Source organism: Oncorhynchus clarkii, chromosome 2 (assembly GCF_045791955.1).
Source record: "Oncorhynchus clarkii lewisi isolate Uvic-CL-2024 chromosome 2, UVic_Ocla_1.0, whole genome shotgun sequence".
NCBI lineage: Eukaryota > Metazoa > Chordata > Actinopteri > Salmoniformes > Salmonidae > Oncorhynchus > Oncorhynchus clarkii.
In genome coordinates, this window is record NC_092148.1 from 22,875,076 (window position 1) to 22,900,851 (window position 25,776).

A 25,776-nucleotide genomic window follows, 5' to 3' on the forward strand; every position below is an offset into this window, starting at 1 on the left:
AACCCGTTTGTAATAGCAATAAGGCACCTCTGGGGTTTGTGGTATATGGCCAATATACCACAGCTAAGGACTGTGTCCAGGCACTCAGCAATGCGTCATAAATAAGAACAGCGCTTAGCCGTGGTATATTGGCCATATCCCTCACCCCCCCATGACTTATTGCTTAAATATATATGCCTACTGTATGATAGCTAACAAATTAATTAGCTAACTAACGTTAGCCTGTCTAGCTACTTCTGAAGAAGGAACATGTTTTATTCTATAATTTCCTAAAGCTAACCAAACAAAAACAATTACTTTTACTAGATGTGTTTGTGCATTAACTTATTTACATTTGTTTTTACTTACACTTGTATGTTGACAACATATTGACGTTTTAAGTTTTGGCTGACTTTTCCTAGCGGATGTACAATTATCGCAAATTGAATTATGGGGCGTTTCATTGCCCGCTCCCCCCCTCTCCACACCACTGCCACTCTCTGGTGTCCTCTATGCATAGTCACTTTAATTAACTCTACCAACATGTACATACTACCTCAACTAACCGGTGCCCCTGCACATTGACTCTGTACCGGCACCCCCCCTGTATATATTGTTATTTTTTACTGCTCCTCTTTAATTACCTGTTACTTTTATCTCTTATTCTTATCCATTTTTTTTTTAACTGCACTGTCGGTTAGGGGCTCGTAAGTAAGCATTTCACTGTAAGGTCTGTTGTATTCGGCGCATGCGACTAATAAAATATGATTTGATTTAGGCCCCGAAGTGAACATAATTGTGCTCTCGCAAACTCCATTAAAAACGAGGGCTGAAGGGCTTACGTTGCAAACTTCCCTTACTTGGCTAATCATTTGGACCGACGACAAATATGGCCGCGGAGATTCCCCAAAGGGCATAAGGCGAGGGTAAGTGGATGACGGTGTGTCTTATGAGTTTGAAACGCAGCCCAGGCCAGGTAATTTACTAGAAAACCCACCTACCTTCTCAAAGTTTTGTTAATTGTGTAAGTCTAAAGTCTAAATCGTATCCTTGGGACATCCCAACTCTGTCACCATTTCTTTGTTGTTGTTGATTTAACTAGGCAAGTCAGTTAAGAACAAATTCTTATTTACAATGACAGTCTACACCGGCCAAACCCGGACGACGTTGGGCCAATTGTGCGCCGCCCTATTGGACTCCCAATCACAGCCGGTTGTGATACAGCTTGGAATCAAACCAGGGTGTCTGTAGTGACGCCTCTAGCACTGAGATGCAGTGCCTTAGAGTGCTGCGCCACTCGGGAGCCCCAACGGTTAAGATAAGGGTTAGTTAATTAAGAGTATGGTTTAGGGTAGGGACGTCCCAACTCCCAAGGATCCCGGATAAAAGTAAACAATTATTAACCTGTCGAAGGTGCATAAAGATGGAGGAATTCAGATATGTGTTACTGTAATTTAGTTATTCCAATATGTTTTCATTAATTAAATTCCCTTAATCTATTTTATGAGAATTTGTAAGATTCTTGTTTGCATAAAATAGACGGAGACCAGTCTTTTCAATAATAGGTAACAGAATTTATTCTCGGAGCGCGTTACCACGAGCAACAGTTTATATACAATAACATGACGTAATTTCATTGCTTCTGAAATTAATCTCCTCCTCTAGACCGGGACAAAGGGAACTTTAAAAGTTCATTCCAACTCACTAACACATACACAAGACACACAACACAACTGAATTAACTTGACTCCTCACCATTATCGATCACCACTTAGCTGACAGTTCTAATTAACAGAAAACCTAGGAATGCACTCACTGCCTTATCTAAAACACCCCAGAGCTCAGTTACGTCGGTTCAACCATAGGTTATCTACCTTATCTGTTTACTTAATCCACAAACCATTCCTTTCTTCCTAGTTGGAATGGTGTTCATTAACTTGAATTACTCCTTGTCCGTGTCACACAATCCCTTCTTATGAACTCATATTGTTAATCAGATATAATAAAACAGAGTATACATTTATTTAGTTACAGTTTCATTTAAAATAAGACTATTGTTCAGTCATTTAATCATAATTTTCCTAACAATATGACATTGTTTTAGCACTACCAGAGAAGAAGAGGTGAAGCGAGATGGTTCACTCCATTCAACATCTGTCCACGTGGGAACCACAAACCGCTTGCCTTTCCGCCTTTGGAACGACTCGCATTGTTAGGCAGAGACAAGACGATCTCATCATTATTTACAGTATCTCTGGCACTACCCATTGGCCGTGTTCAAGAAAATCAAAACTGCAAAGTATCATTGGTAAATTGTATAGGACTGATCTACAAATAATGAGTTGTTATTTATGATGCAATGTGATTTGTAGATCAGTCAGTCACCCGAAGTCATTTTTGATGCTCTCGAACACGGCCACAGAGTTGTTAACTACAGCACAAGACATCATTCAATCTACAGTTGAAGTTGGAAGTTTACATACACCTTAGCCAGATACATTTAAACTCAGTTTTTTCACAATTCCTGACTTTGAATCCTAGTAAAAAATCCCTGTCTTAGGTCAGTTAGGATCACCACTTTATTTTAAGAATGTGAAATGTCAGAATGAAAGTAGAGAGAGATTTATTTCAGCTTTTATTTATTTCATCACATTCCCAGTGGGTCAGAAGTTTACATACACTCAATTAGTATTTGATAGCATTGCCTGTAAATTGTTTTGGGTAGCCTTCCACAAGCTTCCCACAATCATTTGGGTGAATGTTGGCCCATTCCTCCTGACAGAGCTGGTGTAACTGAGTCAGGTTTGTAGGCCTCCTTGCTCACACACACTTTTTCAGTTCTGCCCACACATTTTCTATAGGTTTGAGGTAAGGACCCTGTGCTGGCCACTCCAATGCCTTGACTTTGTTGTCCTTAAGTATGCTTGGGGTCATTGTCCATTTGGGAGACCCATTTGCGACCAAGCTTTAACTTCCTGACTAATGTCTTGAGATGTTGCTTCAATATATCCACATAATTTTCCTACCTCAAGATGCCATCTCTTTTGTGAAGTGCACCTGTCCCTCCTTCAGCAAAGCACCCCCACAACATGATGCTGCCACCCCCGTGCTTCACGGTTGGGATGGTGTTCTGCGGCTTGCAAGCCTCCCCCTTTTTCCTCCAAACATAACAATGTTCATTATGGTCAAACAGTTATATTTTTGTTTCATCAGACCAAAGGACATTTCTCCAAAAATGATATTTTTCCCCATTTGCAGTTGCAAACCATAGTCTGGCTTTTTTTTATGGCAGTTTTGGAGCAGTGGCTTCTTCCTTGCTGAGCGGCCTTTCAGGTTATGTCAATATAGGACTCAATTTACTGTGAATATAGATACTTTTGTACCCGTTTCTGTTGTTCTGGGATTGATTTGCACTTCTCGCACCAAAGTACGTTCATCACTAGGAGACAGAACGTGTCTCCTTCCTGAGCGGTATGACGGCTGCGTGGTCCCATGGTGTTTATACTTGTGTCCTATTGTTTGTACAGATGAACGTGGTACCTTCAGGCATTTGGAAATTGCTCCTAAGGATGAACCAGACTTGTGGTCTACAGTCTTTTTTCCCCCCCATGATGCCAAGCACAGAGACACTGAGTTTGAAGGTAGGCCTTGAAATACATCCACAGGTACACCTCCAATTGACTAAAATGATGGCATTTAGCCTATCAGATGCTTCTAAAGCCATGATGTAATTTTCTGGAATTGTCCAAGCTGGTTAGAGGCACAGTCAACTGAGTGTATGTAAACTTCTGACCCACTGGAATTGTTAATTATAAGTGTAATCTGTAAACAATTGTTGGAAAAATGACTATGTCATGCACAAAGTAGATGTCCTAACCGACTTACCAAAACTATAGTTTGTTAACAAGAAATTTGTGGAGTGGTTGAAAAACGAGTTTTAATGACTTCAACCTAAGTGTATGTAAACTTCCGACTTCAACTGTACTTTTTCAAATTACCGCCTATGAGCTAGAATTGGAAACTTTAACTGTGCTAATGCAGATTTAAAAAAAAGCAGTGATGGAGAGCACTGCATAATACGGTGATCTTAGCAAATGAGGCATTTTTGGTAAGTACTTGGGGGCAGCATTCTTTATGCATGTCCACTATTATTTGGTGACAGCCAAGGGATATGAAAGATTCAGAAATGTAATTTCTTCTTTTTATTATAGTAGGCGTAGTAAAAGAGAATGAACATTCCTACAGAAATAAACACACTTGTTTTGTAGCCTATAGAAAAAGATGTCAGCTGAGGAAATGTAGAATTCCAAAAATTGTATTCATTTGAAATTAATAGAAATGTGCATTATCTGTCTGTTTAAGTTGAAGACAAATAGGCTCCACGTGTAAATAAACCTACCCTTCACCCCCCCTCCCAAACACACTTTTTAATTTACTTATTTATAAATCTTCAACAAGCTCAAATCCACCTGATGTTATGTCATCAAATGCCTGTTGAAAAAAATTGACTCTCGATGAAGATAGATATCTTCTGAGTCCATTCATTCTGCTTTCTTTATAGAGGGAGGTGAGACTTCCAGGGGGTCATTCTCTTCCTTGTATCCCCCCTCTGCAGTGTCCGAGGGGCCCAATTTATATCTGCCCTGCAGGTGCCACCCATAGAGCCCTCCTAGCACTAGCACACAAACACACACAGCCAGGAGAAATGATACTGCCACCAATTCACTATGGTAATTCTTGGCTGTTAAGGGTTCATTGTGGTCTTCTGGTTTCTCACTGCTGGAAAGGAGGTCTGGGGTCATATCCTCTGGCTTCTCAGTACTGGAATTGGTGTCTGGAGTCTTGTCGGTTGTGATTACGTCTGTGGTGATGACTGGATCCTCTAGCTTGTCAGTGTCGCTTGGAATCTCCATCATAGTGGTCATCTGGTCTTTAGTCTCTGTGGTGGTGATCCGAAATTGAACGGCTGGAGTATCAATGGCCTGAGGAGAGACACTCTGTCTCACAGTGTAGATAGCTGCTGTCTCCTCATAACCCCTCTCAACAGAGATGCAGTGGTAGATTCCGAAGGTGTCAGGTGTGGCCATGAAGACCAGATTCTCATCTCCAGAGTGAAAGAAGAGGTGGTGGGGCAGAGCGCTAGCTTTGGCGGACTTCCAACTCAGGGTTGCCAGATTGGAGGATCTGGAACACTTCAACCTCACTACTTCATTTAGCTGTGCGTGCACCTCCACTGGGGATAGAATGTGAGCACAGACAAATTAGTGAGTTATACATAATATAGAGCACTCAATGCTTAAATGTTTTTTTACTGGTTTTATTACTTTATAATCCCAATACACTTGTCTAATTGTAGTGATCACCTAGCAGAGGTTTAGCTGTGAGGGAACCTTGACACTCCTTCATCACGTTGCCATGCTCCACATCCTGCCGTCTGACAGCAACAACACATACAAATGCAAAGATGGAGTGAGAGATGGAAAGGTAGGAGAGAGAGAGGAATGTCCATCAATATTGGTGCCCTGACTGTTCTCTTCATTGCACAAATGCATGCATGAGTGCTAGGCTGGGATGTCATCGATTTTACAATTTTTTATAAAAAAAATAAAATAATGAATGGAAATGCCACGGGGAACCATCAGTATGTGGAGGCCAGTGATTAATCTAAAGATCTAAATATGTACTCACGCATTGGCTGGAATGGCAGACACACTGGCACAGTGTCCACTGGCAGGGTCCCAGCCACAGAGGGGGTCTCGTGCCAAAACACACTGGGCACAGCTCTTATAGGACGAGCACTGGGATACAGGCACCTGGGTCACCCCTTCAGAGGTCCCCACATAAAGCACACCCTGCGATAGGAGGAACAGGCATCAAAGGGCTTTAGTGGATGAAAGGCCACAGACAGTATACAGAGAGATGCCATTTGAAAACATGTATTGACAAAAGTTAAGATTGAACAAATGTGTACCTTGGAGGTGGAGAGAAGTATGTTTTTCACCAGCTGTGGTTGTCTGAACACTTGGATCTCCTCTATGATGTGGGTATCCGTGTTCAACAGCACAGCTTTGTGGAGAAACCCAGACTCTGACCAAGAGAAGAGTGAAAGACAAAGGTTGCAAACAAAAGAAAATGTGCTGGGACAAAATTATCTGCCATCAAATTTGGGATGGGAGTTGTATCACCACATGAGCAATCAGACAGAAGTTTACAGACCAAGAATAAAGAGCAATGTCCAGATTGAAAATAACTATGACACACCACTAAGTAGGAAGAGTATGGTGTAGTCCTGTCCATTGGCCGCTTTTGTCCGTAGTGCAGCAATCCGACTGTAGCGCTGGTCAGGGGAGTTGAGAACTGGTGCACTGCCTATCGGACGCACACTTCCACTGGCTAGGAAACTTTCCTTGACTGCCATTAGAGTGGTGTCTGAGGCATTGGCCAACCCACACTGTCAACAAAAAGGCCATAAACTCAGTCATTACAATTGCCATGAGGGAAACAAAGGGGTTAAAGAGGATTTGGTCATTAGGCTAATTGCACAAGTCCATAAATTAACAACTACAGTGGGGAGAACAAGTATTTGATAACCTGCAAAATCTGCAGTGTTTCCTACTTACAAAGCATGTAGAGGTCTGTAATTTTTATCATAGGTACACTTCAACTGTGAGAGACGGAATCTAAAACAAAATCCAGAAAATCACATTGTATGATTTTTAAGTAATTAATTTGCATTTTATTGCATGACATAAGTATTTGATACATCAGAAAAGCAGAACTTAATATTTGGTACAGAAACCTTTGTTTACAATTACAGAGATCATACGTTTCCTGTAGTTCTTGACCAGGTTTGCACACACTGCAGCAGGGATTTTGGCCCACTCGTCCATACAGACCTTCTCCAGATCCTTCAGGTTTCGGGGCTGTCGCTGGGCAATACAGACTTTCAGCTCCCTCCAAATATTTTCTATTGGGTTCAGGTCTGGAGACTGGCTAGGCCACTCCAGGACCTTGAGATGCTTCTACGGAAACACTCCTTAGTTGCCCTGGCTGTGTGTTTCGGGTCGTTGTCATGCTGGAAGACCCAGCCACGACCCATCTTCAATGCTCTTACTGAGGGAAGGAGGATGTTGGCCAAGATCTCGTGATACATGGCCCCATCCATCCTCCCCTCAATACGGTGCAGTCGTCCTGTCCCCTTTGCAGAAAAGCATCCCCAAAGAATGATGTTTCCACCTCCATGCTTCACGGTTGGGATGGTGTTCTTGGGGTTGTACTCATCCTTCTTCTTCCTCCAAACACGGCGAGTGGAGTTTAGACCAAAAAGCTCTATTTTTGTCTCATCAGACCACATGACCTTCTCCCATTCCTCCTCTGGATCATCCAGATGATCATTGGCAAACTTCAGACGGGCCTGGACATGCGCTGGCTTGAGCATGGGGACCTTGCGTGCGCTGCAGGATTTTAATCCATGACTGCGTAGTGTGTTACTAATGGTTTTCTTTGAGACGAATCTTTGAGACTGTGGTCCCAGCTCTCTTCAGGTCATTGACCAGGTCCTGCCGTGTAGTTCTGGGCTGATCCCTCACCTTCCTCATGATCATTGATGCCCCACGAGGTGAGATCTTGCATGGAGCCCCAGACCGAGGGTGATTGACAGTCATCTTGAACTTCTTCCATTTTCTAATAATTGCGCCAACAGTTGTTGCCTTCTCACCAAGCTGCTTTTTTTAACATATTTTTTTTTTACCTTTATTTAACTAGGCAAGTCAGTTAAGAACAAATTCTTATTTTCAATGACGGCCTAGGAACAGTGGGTTAACTGCCTGTACAGGGGCAAAACAACAGATTTGTTCCTTGTCAGCTCGGGGGTTTGAACTTGCAACCTTCCGGTTACTAGTTCAACGCTCTAACCACGACGCTACCCTGCCTATTGTCCTGTAGCCCATCCCAGCCTTGTGCAGGTCTACAATTTTATCCCTGATGTCCTTACACAGCTCTCTGGTCTTGGCCATTGTGGGGAGGTTGGAGTCTGTTTGATTGAGTGTGTAGACAGGTGTCTTTTATACAGGTAACAAGTTCAAACAGGTGCAGTTAATACAGGTAATGAGTGGAGAACAGGAGGGATTCTTTAAAAAACGAACAGGTCTGTGAGAGGCGGAATTCTTACTGGTTGGTAGGTGATCAAATACTTATGTCATGCAATAAAATGCCAATTAATAACTTAAAAATCATACAAGGTGATTTTCTGGATTTTTAGATTTCGTCTCTCACAGTTGAAGTGTACCTATGATAAAAATGACAGACCTCTACATGCTTTGTAAGTAGGAAAACCTGCAAAATCGGCAGTGTATCAAATACTTGTTCTCCCCACTGTATATAAACCTATTATTGCCACTGCAAAAAAATAGGTAAACCATGAGAATGGATCCTTATAAAGGATATTGTTCTCAACCCTGCCCATATACCGTAATCTACCCTGAGAATACAAACATTTAGAACACCTGCTCTTTCCATGACATAGACTGACCAGGTGAAAGCTATGATCCCTTATTGATGTCACTTGTTAAATCCACTTCAATCAGTGTAGATGAAGGGGAGGAGAAAGGTTAAAGAAGGATTTTAAAGCCTTGAGACAATTGTAATATGTATGGTGTATGTGTGCCTTTCAGAGGGTGAATGGGCAAGACAAAGGATTTAAATGCCTTTGAACGGGGCATGGTAGTAGGTGCCAGGCGCACCGGTTTGTGTCAAGAACTGCAACGCTGCTGGGTTTTTCACGCTCAACATTTTCCCATGTTTATCAAGAATGTTCCACCACTCAAAGGACATCCAGCCAACTTGACCCAACTTTGGAAAGCACTGGGGCAAAGACGCTTTTTCAAACATTGTAGAGTCCTTGCCGCAACGAATTGAGGCTGTTCTGAGGGAAAAAGCGGGGGGGATGCAAATCAATATTAGGAAGGTGTTCTTAATGTTTGGTAAACTCAGTGTATACTTCTACAGTATAGGATTGGCCCATCCACACCTTGCCCAGGTTGCTAGTCTTGTACATGCGAGGACTCCATTGGTGGTTTTGGAATATCTTGTAATTCCCAGCAAACACATCTTTGATGTCCCCAAGCCGAAAGGCACACACAGCAGACTGCCCTGAAGCCACTGACCTGGGAGTGGAAGGGGAGAGAAGAGATATAGACAGAGGGTAGGAGGCCAGCAGGAAAGAGAGATGTGAAAGAGGGGGCAGAACCATATAGAAAAAACTATTTTGTGAGAAAGTTAACCCAAATATTGGCACAATTGTTTGGTCATGTCATTAGACCTCCAGACATCTCATCTTACATGTGCAGGAATAAAATGCTCACCATTGGGATGTGAAGATACCATAGAAAATAATATCTTGTGTGGAGTAGCCCTCTGATGGAGCGAGGGTGAACACATCCTGGATGATATTGAAAGGCAGCTCTTTGGGAGGCCGACAGAGAAGTTCGGCTTTAGCAAAGGAAGTCCAGCGTTTCTGCAGGATGCGCTCTCCCCCAATGTCATCCTGACGCACCCACGGACAACATATTTGTTTAGTAATAATCATGACATGGTTCACTTTTTGGGGCACTCTGTTTTGAGAGTGTTCTGAATACACCTCTGGCCTTTACAGTGCCTTCAGAAAATATCCACACCCCTGGACTTTTTCCACATTTGGTTGTGTTACTGTCTGAATTTACTGCCACAATACCCCATAATATCAATGGAATTACAGTGAGCTCCAAAAGTATTGGGACATTGACATTTGTTGTTGTTTTGGCTCCGTACTCCAGCACTTTGGATTTTAAATTATTCAATGACTATGAGGTTAAAGTGCAGACTGTTAGATTTAATTTGAGGGTATTTTCACGTCAACCGTTTAGAAATTACAGCACGTAATTACCTAGTCTTCCCGTTTTAGGGGACCAAAGGTATTGGGACAAATTCACTTGTGTATTAAAGTAGTCAGAAATTTAGTATTTGGTCCCAAATTCATAGCACACAATGATTACATCAAACTTGTGACTTTACAAACTTGTTGGATGCATTGGCTGTTTTTTTCCGTTATGTTTAAGATTATTTTGTGCCCAATGGAAATGGTAAATAATGTATTGTGCCATTTGAGTCACTTTTATTGTACAGTACATTAGAATATAATGTTTCTAAACACTTCTACATTAATGTGGATGCTAGCATGATTACAGATAGCCCTGAATGAATAGTGTATAGTGATTAGTGAGAAAGTTAGATGCGCAAATGTCATAACCCCAAGACATGCTAACTTCTCTATTTGTTGTCTTAAGGGGGAAGATGTTACAGCCTTTGGGTTTTCCATTTATGTTTTGAGGTTGGACTTTAGCTCGTCAGCACATAGGGCGTACTGATTGCTGTCATCTCGTTAGTCAGTATGTTTTACACCTGTGCTGGCTTGTCCATTTTGTTAGTCGGAAGGTGTTTCAACTGAGCTGGCCCATGTGCTATTTAAGAGTGGCTGGCCCAGTACTCCAGTTGTCTTGAAATATGTGGAGGGTTAACACCTTTAGTTGCGTTGGGATGTTTTGGCGGGTATGATATTTGTGCATCTGTAACTCTCACTCATCATTATTCATGATTCTATACCCCACACATACAATTATCTGTTAGGTCCCTCAGTCGAGCACTGATTTTCAAACACAGATTCTACCACAAAGACCAGGGAGGTTTTCCAATGCCTCACAAAGAAGGGTACCTATTTGTACAGTTGAAGTTTACATACACCCTCCTGCAGCAAAGCACCCCCACAACATGATGTTGCCACCCCCGTGCTTCACGGTTGGAATGGTGTTCTTCGGCTTACAAGCATCCCCTTTTTCCTCCAAACAATGGTCATTATGGCCAAACAGTTCTATTTTTGTTTCATTAGACCAGAGGACATTTCTCCAAAAAGTACGATCTTTGTCCCCATGTGCAGTTGCAAACCGTAGTCTGGCTTTTTTATGGCGGTTTTGTAGCAGTGGCTTCTTCCTTGCTGAGCGGCCTTTCAGGTTATATCGATATAGATACTTTTGTACCTGTTTCCTCCAGCATCTTCACAAGGTCCTTTGCTGTTGTTCTGGGATTTATTTTCACTTTTCGCACCAAAGTACGTTAATCTCTAGGAGACAGAACGCGTCTCCTTCCTGAGCGGTATGATGGCTGCATGGTCCCATGGTGTTTATACTTGCGTACTATTGTTTGTAAAGATGAACGTGGTACCTTCAGGCTTTTGGAAATTTCTCCCTAGGATGAACCAGACTTGTGGAGGTCTACAATTTGTTTCTGCGGTCTTGGCTGTTTCTTTTGATTTTCCGATTATGTCAACCAAAGAGGCACTGAGTTTGAAGGTAGGCCTTGAAATGCATCCACAGGTACACCTCCAATTGACTCAAATTATGTCAATTAGCCTATCAGAAGCTTCTAGAGCCATGACATCATTTTCTGGAATTTTCCAAGCTGTTTAAAGGCACAGTCAACTTAGTGTATGTAAACTTCTGACCCACTGGAATTGTGAATTATAAGTGAAATAATCTGTCTGTAAACAATTTGTTGGAAAAATTACTTACCGATTTGCCCAAACTATAGTTTGTTTACAATACATTTGTGGAGTTGTTGAAAAACGAGTTTTAATGACTCCAACCTAAGTGTATGTAAACTTCCGACTTCAACTGTAGATGGGTAAAAAATAAAACAAGCAGGCATTGAATAACCCTTTGAACATGGTGAAGTTATTAATTACACTTTGGATGGTGTATCAATACACACAGTCACTACAAAGATACATGCATCCTTCCTATCTCAGTTGTCGGAGAGGAAGGAAACCGCTCAGGGATTTCACCATAAGGCCAATGGTGACTGAGTTTCATGGCTGTGATAGGAGAAAACTGAGGATGGATCAACAACATTGTAGTTACTCCAATACTAACCTAAATGACAGATTGAAAAGAAGGAAGCCTGTACAGAATACAAATATTCCAAAACATGCATCCTGTTTGGATTAAAGCACTAATGTAAAACTGCAAAAAATGTGGCAAGGAAATTAGCTTTATGTCTTGAATACAATAAGAGTTAGGTTTGGGACAAACACAACACATCACTGAGTACCACTCTTCATATTTTCAAGCATGGTGGTGGCTGCATCATGTTATGGGTATGATTGTCATTGGCAAGAATTAGGGAGTTCTTTTGTTGGATAAAAATAAATAGAATAGAGATAAGCACAGGCAACATCCTAGAGGAAAACCTGGTTCAGTCTGCTTTCCAACTCTGGGAGACAAATTCACCTTGCAGCAGGGCAATAACATAAAACAGAAGGCCAAATATACACTGGCGTTGCTTGCCAAGACGACATTGAATGTTCCCGAGTGGCCTAGTTACAGTTTTGACTTAAAATGACTGTCTAGCAATGATCAACAACAAACTTGACAGAGTTTGAAGAATTAAAAAAATAATAATGTGCAAATGTTGAAAAATCCAGGTGTGCAAAGCTCTTAGAGACTTACCCAGAAAGATTCACATCTGTAATCACTGCCAAAGGGGATTCTAACATGTATTGACTCGGGTGTGAATACTTACGTAAATTAGATATTTCTGTATTTTATTTTCAATACATTTGGAAAAATGTCTAAAAACATGTTTTCACTTTGTCATTATGGAGTATTGTGGGTAGATTGGTGAGAAAATGTCATTTAAACCCATTTTGAATTCAGGCTGTAACACAACAAAATGTGGACTAAGTCAAGGTGTATGAATACTTTCTGAAGGCACTGTAAATACTCTCCTGTCAGTAATGACAGAGGAAGCAGTCACATTTCTGCCTTGTGAAAAAGAGAAGTTGCATCTCGAGGGTTCTCATATCCTTCTGAGTAAATCTGTGCATAGGAGAATGGGGAGGGACACTGGCCTACCATTCTACCAGGCTTAGGGGGCAATTCCTACTCAATTCAGGTAAAGAATTTAATTTCAATTAATTAATTTGAGAAGTTAGCATGTTATATTCAATGAGGATTTCTTTTCCAATTCATTAACTGGATTAATGTTAATTTCTCCTATATTAAATGGAATCGAAGCCCCATCCTGTTACTTACCTTGCAGACCTGGGCTACCCGCGCTACTTTGAACTCATCCAGGAAGCTGTACTCATTTCCAATTTCACTGAAGAAGAAGTACACCTTCCCCTCGCTGGTGTCAGATGCGGAACTGACGAAAGTGGGCTCTGAAATAAAGGAAATTACACAAACATCTCAGACAATTACACAAACATCTATTCAAGCACAGACGGGTAATACACAACATGTTATGTGGACACCCCTTCGAATGAGTGGATTTGGCTATTTCAGCCACACCGGTTGCTGACAGGTGTGTAAAATCGAGCACACAGCCATGCAATCTCCATAGACAAACATTGGCAGTAGAATGGCCCATACTGAAGAGCGCAGTGACTTTCAAAGTGGCACTGTCATAAAATGCTAACAAGTCAGTTTGTCAAATTTCTGCCCTGCTAGGCCTGCCCCGGTCAGTGCTGTTATTGTGAAGTGGACACGTTTAGGAGCAACAACGGCTCAGCCACAAAGTAGGTAGGCCACACAAGCTCACAGAATGGGAGTGCTGAAGCACGTTGCGCGTACAAATCGTCTGCAACACTCACCACCAAGTTCCAAACTGCCTATGGAAGCAACATCAGCAAAATAGCTGTTTGTTGGGAGCTTCATGAAATGGGTTTCAATGGCCCATTAGCCGCAATACCAAGCATTGGCTGGCGTGGTATATATCTTGCCGCCATTGGACTGGAGCAGTGGAAACGCATTCGCTGGAGTGATGAATCACTCTTCACCATCTGGCAGTCCAAAGGACGAATCTGGGTTTGGCGGATGCCAGGAAAACGCTGCCTGCTCAAATGAATAGTGCCAAATGTAAAGTTTGATGGATGAGGAATAATGGACTGGGGCTGTTTTTCATGGCTTGGGCTAGGCCCCTTAGTTCCAATGAAAGAAAATCTTAACGCTACGGCATACAATGACCTTCTAGACATTTCTGTGCTTCCAACTTTGTGGCAACAGTTGGGGGAAGGCCCTTTTTTTGTTTCAGCATGATAATTCCCACGTGCGCAATTTTTTTTTTTCAAGATAGGTGTGGAAGAACTTGGCTGCCCTGCACAGAGCCCTGACCTCATCTCCTTCGAACACCTTTGGGATGAATTGGAACGCTGACTGCAAACCAGGCCTAATTGTCCAATATCAGTGTCCGACCTCACTAATGCTCGTGGCTGAATGGAAGCAAGTCCCTGCAGCGCTGTTCCAACATCTAGTGGAAAGCCTTCCCAGAAGCGTGGAGGCTGTTCTAGCAGCTAAGGGGGGACCACCTCCATATTAATGCCAATGATTTTGTAATGAGATGTTCAAAGAGCAGGTCTCCACTTACTTTTGGATATTGAGTGTAACTATTTTCTTGCCAATTCAACAGTTGCAAAATCAGTGAATGTAGAAGAGTTCAAATAACAATCAAAGTTTGACATGTTGATATATTTAGTGATTCTTAATACACAATAAAATGTGAACAATTGGTTTTGTTGTGTGCAGAATAGGGAGAACAACAGGGTATCGAGCACAGAGCCCTGGGGGACACCAGTTGCTTATGTTCTGTTTCTTGAACTGAAGCTAATGTTGAATTTGTATAGAGCTCACCAGCTTGTAGTCCTAAAAATTAGAAATAAGTTACCTCTGGTATGTTTGGCCATTCCTATGGGGGAAATTAATGGGGAAAGAATGGGGTTTTGGGATAAACTTATAAATTAGGTCTGAGGTTAACACACGCTTAGGAGATCTTATAAATTTTGTTCTATGAGATAATATCAGTCAGTTAACATGACCTTTTATGAATTATGAAGACTATGTGCTTGTTTTGAATACATAACTGATTCAAAATTCACAATCTTCATCAGCTAATGTAATTATGTAAGATCTCCTAAGCCTGTGTTTAACCCCATGAACAAATAATACAGTACTTACTTTAGAAATCTATAGTAAACTATAATATTCTGTAGAATACTATACTACACACTGTAGTATCCCACGATTGTGTAGTGTTTACTATAGAATGTTGTAGTATACTGTCAAATACTATAGTAAATACTACAGTAGTATCCGGAAAAACACTACACTTTAACTATAGTAAATACTACAGTATGCATTTAGCATATCTCCATTCCCTTCCCCCATATCCTGTTTTGTGCCACCCATAAGTAACAAAACCAACAGGCCTCCCGAGTGGCACAGTGGTCTAAGGCACTGCATCGCAGTGCTAGCTGTGCCACTAGAGATTCTGGGTTTGAGTCCAGGCTCTGTCGCAGCCGGCCGCGACCAGGAGACCCAGCGTCATCCGGGTTAGCAACTCCTGTGGCGGGCCGTGCGCAGTGCACGCTGACACGGTCACCAGGTGCACGGTGTTTCCCCCGACACATTGGTGCGGCTGGCTTCCGGGTTAAGTGGGCATTGTGTAAAGAATCAGTGCGGCTTGGTTGGGTTGTGTTTTGGAGGACGCATGGCTCTCGACATTCGCCTCTCCCGAGTCCGTACGCGATGAGACAAGACTAACTACCAATTGGATACCACGAAAATGGGGTGGGTAAAAAAAGATATATATATATATATAGAATAGACTATAAACGCAGAAAAAAAGAATCATCCCTTTTTCAGGAACTTGTCTTTCAAAGGTAATTCGTAAAAATCCAAATAACTTCACAGATCTTCATTATAAAGGGTTTAACCATCGTTTCCCATGCTTGTTCAATGAACCATAAACAATTAATGAACATGCACCTGTGGAACGGTCGTTAAGACCCCGCCCTGTGCAACTGGGTACTGGACTTCCTGACGGGCCGCCCCCAGGTGGTGAGGGTAGGTAACAACATCTCCACCCCGCTGATCCTCAACACTGGGGCCCCACAAGGGTGCGTTCTGAGCCCTCTCCTGTACTCCCTGTCCACCCACGACTGCGTGGCCACGCACGCCTCCAACTCAATCATCAAGTTTGCGGACGACACAACAGTGGTAGGCTTGATTACCAACAACGACGAGACGGCCTACAGGGAGGAGGTGAGGGCCCTCGGAGTGTGGTGTCAGGAAAATAACCTCACACTCAACGTCAACAAAACTAAGGAGATGATTGTGGACTTCAGGAAACAGCAGAGGGAACACCCCCCTATCCACATCGATGGAACAGTAGTGGAGAGGGTAGTAAGTTTTAAGTTCCTCGGCGTACACATCACAGACAAACTGAATTGTTCCACCCACACAGACTGCATCGTGAAGAAGGCGCAGCAGCGCCTCTTCAACCTCAGGAGGCTGAAGAAATTTGGCTTGTCACCAAAAGCACTCACAAACTTCTACAGATGCACAATCGAGAGCATCCTGTCGGGCTGTATCACCGCCTGGTACGGCAACTGCTCCGCCCACAACCGTAAGGCTCTCCAGAGGGTAGTGAGGTCTGCACAACGCATCACCGGGGGCAAACTACCTGCCCTCCAGGACACCTACACCACCCGATGTCACAGGAAGGCCATAAAGATCATCAAGGACAACAACCACCCGAGCCACTGCCTGTTCACCCCGCTATCATCCAGAAGGCGAGGTCAGTACAGGTGCATCAAAGCTGGGACCGAGAGACAGAAGCTGTTTTTCAATCTCAAGGCCATCAGACTGTTAAACAGCCACCACTAACATTGAGTGGCTGCTGCCAACACACTGACTCAACTCCAGCCACTTTAATAATGGGAATTGATGTAAAATATATCACTAGCCACTTTAAACAATGCTACTTAATATAATGTTTACATACCCTACATTATTTATCTCATATGTATACGTATATACTGTACTCTATATCATCTACTGCATCTTTATGTAATACATGTATCACTAGCCACTTTAAACTATGCCACTTTGTTTACATACTCATCTCATATGTATATACTGTACTCGATACCATCTACTGCATCTTGCCTATGCCGCTCTGTACCATCACTCATTCATATATCTTTATGTACATATTCTTTATCCCTTTACACTTGTGTGTATAAGGTAGTAGTTTTGGAATTGTTAGCTAGATTACTCGTTGGTTATTACTGCATTGTCGGAACTAGAAGCACAAGCATTTCGCTACACTCGCATTAACATCTGCTAACCATGTGTATGTGACAAATAAAAATGGATTTGATCTGATTTGATAACAGCTTACAGACAGTAGGCAATTAAGGTCACAGTTATGAAAACGTAGGACACTAAAGAGGCCTTTCTACTGACTCTGAAAAACACCAAAAGAAAGATGCCCAGGGTCCCTGCTCATCTGCATGTGGCATGCTGCAAGGAGGCATGAAGACTGCAGATCTGGCCAGGGCAATAAATTGTAACGTCTGTACTGTGATACGCCTAAGACAGCACTACAGGGAGTCAGGATGGACAGCTGATCGTCCTCGCAGTGGCAGACCACTTGTAACAACACCTGCACAGGATTGGTACATCCTAACATCACACCTGTGGTACAGGTACAGGATGGCAACAACAACTGCCTGAGTTACACCAGGAACTCATCATCCCTCCATCAGTGCTCAGACTGTCCGCAATAGGCTGAGAGAGGCTGGACTGAGGGCTTGTAGGCCTGTTGTAAGGCAGGTCCTCACCAGACATCACCGGCAACAACGTCGCCTATGGGCACAAACCCACCGTCGCTGGACCAGACAGGACTGGCAAAAGTGCTCTTCACTGACGAGTCGCGGTTTTGTCTCACCAGGGGTGATGGTCGGATTCGCGTTTATCATCGAAGGCTTTTATACACAGAGGCCTGTACTCTGGAGTGGGATTGATTTGGAGGTGGAGGGTCCATCATGGTCTGGGGTGGTGTGTCACAACATCATTGGACTGAGCTTGTTGTCATTGAAGGCAATCTCAACGCTGTGCATTACAGGGAAGACATCCTCCTCCCTCATGTGGTACCCTTCCTGCAGGCTCATCCTGACATGACCCTCCAGCATGACAATGCCACCAGTCATACTGCACGTTCTGTGCGTGATTTCCTGCAAGACAGGAATGTCAGTGTTCTGCCATGGCCAGCGAAGAGCCCGGATCTCAATCCCATTGAACTATCTGTTTAGACCACAGTCCTACCTACCAACAGGTTATGGAAAATGTGCTCTTTTAGTATTTCTCCAGTAGGTTTCCTCAAGGAGAAAGCCCGCACTACTATGTCAAAGATAAAACAAAACACAGTAATGTCTGCAAAAACACTACAGTAAATTCTATAGTATACTACATTCTGCAAAAACAGTATAGTAAATACAACAGTATACTACAATCTGCAAAAACACTACATTAATCACTATAGTATATACTACAGTTTTATTTTTTAATGTGGGATATCACAGACCTTATCTTCAGCGTTTATCCAAAAATCCCCCATTCATTTTCCCATAGGCTTTGGCCAACGAGCAAAGGCGGAGTAAGTGTCAAAAAAACCATGTTATTACTATTGCGCTCTATTTGTTGAAGACCACTCACCATTCAAGGTCACTGAGGTATCCTGGCTAACATCTGGGCGACCATCTTTACTGAGATGGCGGGAGACCATTGGTGTCTTACCCAGGAAGTCATTTGTCGTGGCTGTGAAAAGCTCACCATCTATATATATAGAGAAACATGTTCAAAATTGAGGTATCTGAGTGACGAGAACAAAATACAAAGTAGAGCATTTATTCGGAAGTGTTGGTGTCTTCTTGGCAATTATCATGTGGCATCGTCACCAAGGCAGTCCACTAATTCAGCTACAATTGGCTCTCCACATCATCAATCTCACCAACAGAGATGGCTGTGTTTCTTTGATATGGGTTGAACGGGCAGCAACCTTTTCCGTTATTGTACTTCCTGGGGACTTTGGCCATGGTGAGAGTGTCTGTGTCCTGAGAGAATGAGAGAGAAAGGAACAGACACATTTGAGAGGGGGGAGGAATTATAGGACCATAAGTGGGAAAAAGAGAGAGGGGTCATTAAAAGTGTGTTATAGGTTTCATTATCATATAAATACTCTGTCTATCCAAATATGACGTAAAGGAGAAGAACAGAAGGCTTTAGGAGAGTCTAGGAGATCTGCAATGTCTTACCATATAGGTATCATGAGGGTTGTACGCAAATGTTCCACAGGCATACAAGTGGGTGTCATTGATGGGTTGCAGCACTCGCACAAAGTTGGGACAGTCCGTCTGAGGAAAATAAGTACATAGGCAGATATCAAAGAGGTGAGAGTGGTTCTCATTGGTTTCTTGTGAAGGCAAGTGTGTGCATTTAAGTGCATGATGGCTCAATGAATACCGTTTCTTTCTTGCCCTTAGTGGTACACTCGTGTAGAACATCTGGAGGGGGCTTCCATTCCATCTACAGGAGAAACAGACAGAGAGAATATTTGTAGACTGTAGGAACCTTTTTATAAACGTACAGTGCCTTGCGAAAGTATTCGGCCCCCTTGAACTTTGCGACCTTTTGCCACATTTCAGGCTTCAAACATAAAGATATAAAACTGTATTTTTTTGTGAAGAATCAACAACAAGTGGGACACAATCATGAAGTGGAACGACATTTATTGGATATTTCAAACTTTTTTGACAAATCAAAAACTGAAAAATTGGGCGTGCAAAATTATTCAGCCACTTCACTTTCAGTGCAGCAAACTCTCTCCAGAAGTTCAGTGAGGATCTCTGAATGATCCAATGTTGACCTAAATGACTAATGATGATAAATACAATCCACCTGTGTGTAATCAAGTCTCCGTATAAATGCACCTGCACTGTGATAGTCTCAGAGGTCCGTTAAAAGCGCAGAGAGCATCATGAAGAACAAGGAACACACCAGGCAGGTCCGAGATACTGTTGTGAAGAAGTTTAAAGCCGGATTTGGATACAAAAAGATTTCCCAAGCTTTAAACATCCAAATGGAAGGAGTATCAGACCACTGCAAATCTACCAAGACCTGGCCGTCCCTCTAAACTTTCAGCTCATACAAGGAGAAGACTGATCAGAGATGCAGCCAAGAGGCCCATGATCACGCTGGATGAACTGCAGAGATCTACAGCTGAGGTGGGAGACTCTGTCCATAGGACAACAATCAGTCGTATATTGCACAAATCTGGCCTTTATGGAAGAGTGGCAAGAAGAAAGCCATTTCTTAAAGATATCCATAAAAAGTGTCATTTAAAGTTTGCCACAAGCCACCTGGGAGACACACCAAACATGTGGAAGAAGGTGCTCTGGTCAGATGAAACCAAAATTGAACTTTTTGGCAACAATGCAAAACGTTATGTTTGGCGTAAAAGCAACACAGCTGAACACACCATCCCCACTGTCAAACATGGTGGTGGCAGCATCATGGTTTGGGCCTGCTTTTCTTCAGCAGGGACAGGGAAGATGGTTAAAATTGATGGGAAGATGGATGGAGCCAAATACAGGACCATTCTGGAAGAAAACCTGATGGAGTCTGCAAAAGACCTGAGACTGGGACGGAGACTTGTCTTCCAACAAGACAATGATCCAAAACATAAAGCAAAATCTACAATGGAATGGTTCAAAAATAAACATATCCAGGTGTTAGAATGGCCAAGTCAAAGTCCAGACCTGAATCCAATCGAAAATCTGTGGAAAGAACTGAAAACTGCTGTTCACAAATGCTCTCCATCCAACCTCACTGAGCTCGAGCTGTTTTGCAAGGAGGAATGGGAAAAAATGTCAGTCTCTCGATGTGCAAAACTGATAGAGACATACCCCAAGCGACTTACAGCTGTAATCGCAGCAAAAGGTGGCGCTACAAAGTATTAACTTAAGGGGGCTGAATAATTTTGCACGCCCAATTTTTCAGTTTTTGATTTGTTAAAAAAGTTTGAAATATCCAATAAATGTCATTCCACTTCATGATTGTGTCCCACTTGTTGTTGATTCTTCACAAAAAAATACAGTTTTATATCTTTATGTTTGAAGCCTGAAATGTGGCAAAAGGTCGCAAAGTTCAAGGGGGCCGAATACTTTCGCAAGGCACTGTATCTCTGATGAAATAAGACAGCTCCCTCTTCCTCTCGAATGTGCCTACCTTAGTCTTCATGGTTATAACATCAGGCTGGCTGACATCCAATGAGAGCACAGCATCTTGTGCCCCTACAAACAGAGTGGAGCCGTCGTCACTTAGCAACAGTGTGGTGGTGTTTTTAATGTCTGGTTGGCTGAATAAGGGAAGAGGTCTCTCTGGGCTTTCTGAAAGGAAAGGCAAATAAAAATGGTATGATTATGATGTATGTTTGTGTGGACCGCCAGCTAACACCGGACCATGGGTATTGATACACCCCCCCCCCCCCCCCCCACCACAGCTAAAAAGTTATAATGGGGTTCTATAATGTAGCAGCTAGTGCTCACTTTTAGACTGTGAGAGTTGGCTCATATTCTCATCTCTTTTTACCACAACTGTTGTAAAACGGCATACGTACTGTGTATATATAGGTATCCAAACAAAAACTCAGACTATGTGGTCTCACTTTTGAACATGTAGCATTGTGCACAGTTTAATTTTAGATTTTGAGTGGCTTGGCCTTTGAATCTATCATCTTGACATATCTGATTGTGGTCATTGACTTTCTTGTAAAACTGTATGCAAGCAAATGAGTCACAAAGAGCAAAAAAAGTGTAGAAATACTGTACTGTAGCTGACGACTGTGTGATCATGCTCTCCGTAGCCGACGTGAGTAAGACCTTTAAACAGGTCAACATACACAAGGCTGTGGGGCCAGGCGGATTACCAGGACGTGTGCTGACCAACCGGAAGGTGTCTTCACTGACATTTTCAACATGTCCCTGATTGAGTCTGTAACACGAACATGTTTCAAGCAGACCACCATAGTCCCTGTGCCCAAGAACACAAAGGCAACCTGCCTAAATGACTACAGACCCGTAGCACTCACGTCCGTAGCCATGAAGTGCTTTGAAAGGTTGGTAATGGCTCACATCAACACCATTATCCCAGAAACCCTAGACCCACTCCAATTTGCATACCGCCCAAACAGATCCACAGATGATGCAATCTCTATTGCACTCCACACTGCCCTTGGACAAAAGGAACACTTATGTGAGAATGCTATTCATTGACTACAGCTCAGCGTTCAACACCATAGTACCCTCAAAGCTCATCACTAAGCTAAGGATCCTGGGACTTAACACCTCCCTCTGATACTGGACTTCCTGATGGGCCGCCCCCAGGTGGTGAGGGTAGGTAGCAACACATCTGCCACGCTGATCCTCAACACTGGAGCTCCACAGGGGGGCGTGCTCAGTACCCTCCTGTACTTCCTGTTCACCCACGACTGCATGGCCAGGCACAACTCCAACACCATCATTAAGTTTGCAGACGACACAACAGTGGTAGGCCTGATCACAGACAACGACGAGACAGCCTGTAGGGAGGAGGTCAGACCTGGCCGTGTGGTGCCAGAATAACAACCTATCCCTCAACGTAACCAAGACTAAGGAGATGATTGTGGACTACAGGAAAAGGAGGACCGAGCACGCTCCCATTCTCATCGACGGGGCTGTAGTGGAGCAGGTTGAGTTCCTCGGTGTCCACATCAACAACAAACTAGAATGATCCAAACACACCAAGACAGTCGTGAAGAGGGCACGACAAAGCCTATTCCCCCTCAGGAAACGAAAAAGATTTGGCATGGGTCCTGAGATCCTCAAAAGGTTCTACAGCTGCAACATCGAGAGCGTTGCATCACTGCATCACTGGTTGCATCACTGCCTGGTACGGCAATTGCTCTGCCTCTGAGCGCAAGGCACTACAGAGGGTAGTGCGTACAGCCCAATACATCACTGTGGCTAAGCTGCCTGCCATCCAGGCCCTCTACACCAGGCGGTGTCAGAAGAAGGCTGTAGAAATTGTCAAAGACCCCAGCCACCCCAGTCATAGGCTGTTCTCTCTACTACCGCATGGCAAGCGGTACCAGAGTGCCAAGTCTAGGACAAAAATGCTTCTCCACAGTTTTTACCCCCAAGCAATAAGACTCCTGAACATCTAATCAAATGGCTACCTGGACTATTTGCATTGTGTGCACACCCCAACCCCTCTTTTTACGCTGCTGCTACTCTCTGTTTATCATATATGCATAGTCACTTTAACTATACATTTGTGTACATACTACCTCAATTGGGCCGACCAACCAGTGCTCCCGCACATTGGCTACCCGGGCTATCTGCATTGTGTCCCACCACCCACCCTTTTTACGCTACTGCTACTCTCTGTTCATCATATATGCATAGTCACTTTAACTATATGTTCATGTACATACTACCTCAATCAGGCTGACTAACTGGTGTCCGTATGTAGCCTCGCTACTTTTATCGCCTCACTACTGTATATAGCCTGTATTCTTACTGTTGTTTTTATTTCTTTACTTACCTGTTGTTCACCTAACACTTTTTTTGCACTATTGGTTAGAGCCTGTAAGTAAGCATTTCACTGTAAGGTCTGCACCTGTTGTATTCGGCACACGTGACAAATAAACTTTGATTTGATTTGGAGAAATAAGGGATATAATTGACCATTGTTTTGATTGGGTAACAGCTTGAGGGGAAAAGTAAATGAAGTATGAAAAAATACTATATTGGATACCCCATGTAGCATAAATCAACTACAACTGTCACCTGACCTAAACATGTATTATCAGGCAGTCTGTGCTTATAGTGTATTTAAGTGTGTCTGTCCATACAGTCTGTCTGTGGCCTTGGTCAGTAGTTCCCAAACTGTGGGGTGCAGGCGGAGCGTGGGGGTCCAGCTTTCAACTTACTCTTGAAAGTTGTAATAGTAGAATGCACAAAGTGACATTTTGAAATTGGGTAGTGCATAATCCGTTTTCCTCGTCATGTCTGTCATTGCAGACCTTAGAGCTATTTATAACTTGTCAGAAATGTCCAGGTCAACTAGCCCATGTCAGCTAAAGTGTTTTAGCTAGGTTTTTTTGCCCAGAGATTCTGTGTGAATGTTTGCGTCACTCAAATGTCACATGAATAAACATTAGACATGGCAAAATCTATAGAATTGCAAGAAAATTAGCTTTAAAACTGCAACATTTTCTCTTCACCCCATGACAAAAGGGTTAAAATTGCAGGAAATAAGCTTTAAACCTGCTAAATATTCTCTCCGCCAACAAAAGAGGTGTGTGTCATGAACAGTGTGTGTCAAGAACAGTGCTTGTGCCCATAGAAATAGACGTGGCGAGAGCGAGTACAGGGCGGGGGCGAGGGGTGTTCCCCAATGCTGGAAGGGGGGCCTGAGTGAAAAGGTAATGGGCCTTCGTGTCTATTGTGCCATCGTGTTTCATGCCACTGTGGTTTCTTAAAATGTAGAGGAAGAGGCACAAACGGAAATTTTAAGTGACATGCATACAGCCACAAGCTATGCGTAGTCGGAACATGTCTCAGCAGTTCAACATCAGGAAGTGTTTTTTCATATTATATCCTGACAAATTATATATTTACATGAACTAAACTTGAAATAATATCTGTCTTTCCTGAATGCTGCATCTTTGCAAGATTCACACACAGATGCAAATACATAAAAACCCAGTAAATGGACATGAAAAAACAATAATGAATCAAATGTTCTACTAACCGAGGGGGAAGGAGATCCGTGGAGGTTCCAACCCTAGTGAAGGGGTCAGGAGAAGCCCCAGTAGAGCAGAGAGACTCCAGGCCAGGCTCCCATATGCCATGATGGGGGTGCTCCTCTCAACAGAACCGGCTGGAATACCTGGATGGAGATTGAGGCGGAGGATGTGGAAGGATCTGTTGTTGAAGAGGACTTCCTCATGTGAGCACAGTGTGCGTGTTAAATGTGTGCGAGTCTGGCTGTGCTGAGAGCTTTGTTACACACTTGTGAAAAAGGTGTTGCAATGCTGTGGCCTGCATCGTCTGACTTCCTCTCGTCATCACCATAACACGAAAAGAGTGCCTTTTGTGCCCCTTTGATATTTTAAGTAGAAATTGTGCACCAATATTGAATTTTAAAAGACTGTTACAATAAATAAAGTGCCCTGTTAATATTGACAATATGTAGAATTCAATAAATCAGATTTTTAATATGAAAAGTCTTGCAACCTCCACTTAACTCCAACATTTCTCCAAGTTATCACCATCATCGTAAAGCCATAGTTATTTTGTTGCTTTGACAGTCATTTCTGAACATTATTATTCATTTCCTGTGATTGGTGATTCATTTACCTCTGTCCCTCATTTTAAGGTTGACCCTGTTACATGAAACTAACTCTCAATGGAATATGGTAACACTATTCTGTTTTAAATATTTTTTTCAAAAGAAACTTTGAACATTTAACCTAGTCGATTTCCGTAGCCCTGTGGAAATCAAATTAGCATAATATCCCATAGGGTTCAACTGCGACTTCATCTCTCAGAGCAGTCATCCCTCAGGGTCTATGCTGCTACCTACTGATATGTCATCTCTCAGTGCAGTGCACCCCACAGGAAAAGTAGGGGTGTCAAAAGGAGTGGGCGTTCCGAGTCTTACATGCTGACCACACCGGCAGGAGCGTTGCAAAATAAATCATTCAAACTGCCCACGTGCTTGGTTCTACTTTTGACACACTGCAAGTCCCACCTCTCCCATCTCCTCATTGGTTTTTGGGAGCATATACCCACGTGGGTGAATGAAAGAAGAACTGAGGTCCACA

The 25,776-nt window shown here is 42.9% G+C and overlaps 1 protein-coding gene and 1 non-coding gene across 2 annotated transcripts; one reads left to right on the plus strand and one right to left on the minus strand.

Moving 5' to 3' along the window:
* Positions 1-2,601: 2,601 nt before the first annotated feature.
* Positions 2,602-25,536, minus strand: LOC139424561 (semaphorin-4A-like). The gene is made up of 14 exons (XM_071176537.1): positions 24,702-25,536; positions 21,135-21,295; positions 19,371-19,433; positions 19,163-19,261; positions 18,859-18,961; positions 18,564-18,683; positions 13,101-13,228; positions 9,342-9,523; positions 9,008-9,143; positions 6,241-6,430; positions 5,951-6,066; positions 5,668-5,831; positions 5,343-5,413; positions 2,602-5,212 (listed from the first exon to the last, which is right to left on the minus strand). Exons 1-14 carry the CDS (start codon positions 24,799-24,801, stop codon positions 4,521-4,523), a joined length of 2,325 nt encoding a protein of 774 aa, XP_071032638.1. The 5' UTR covers positions 24,802-25,536; the 3' UTR covers positions 2,602-4,520.
* LOC139383570 (U7 small nuclear RNA) lies at positions 18,192-18,244 on the plus strand. Its single transcript, XR_011628749.1, has one exon. It is a non-coding gene; the product is annotated as a U7 small nuclear RNA (small nuclear RNA).
* Positions 25,537-25,776: the final 240 nt, after the last annotated feature.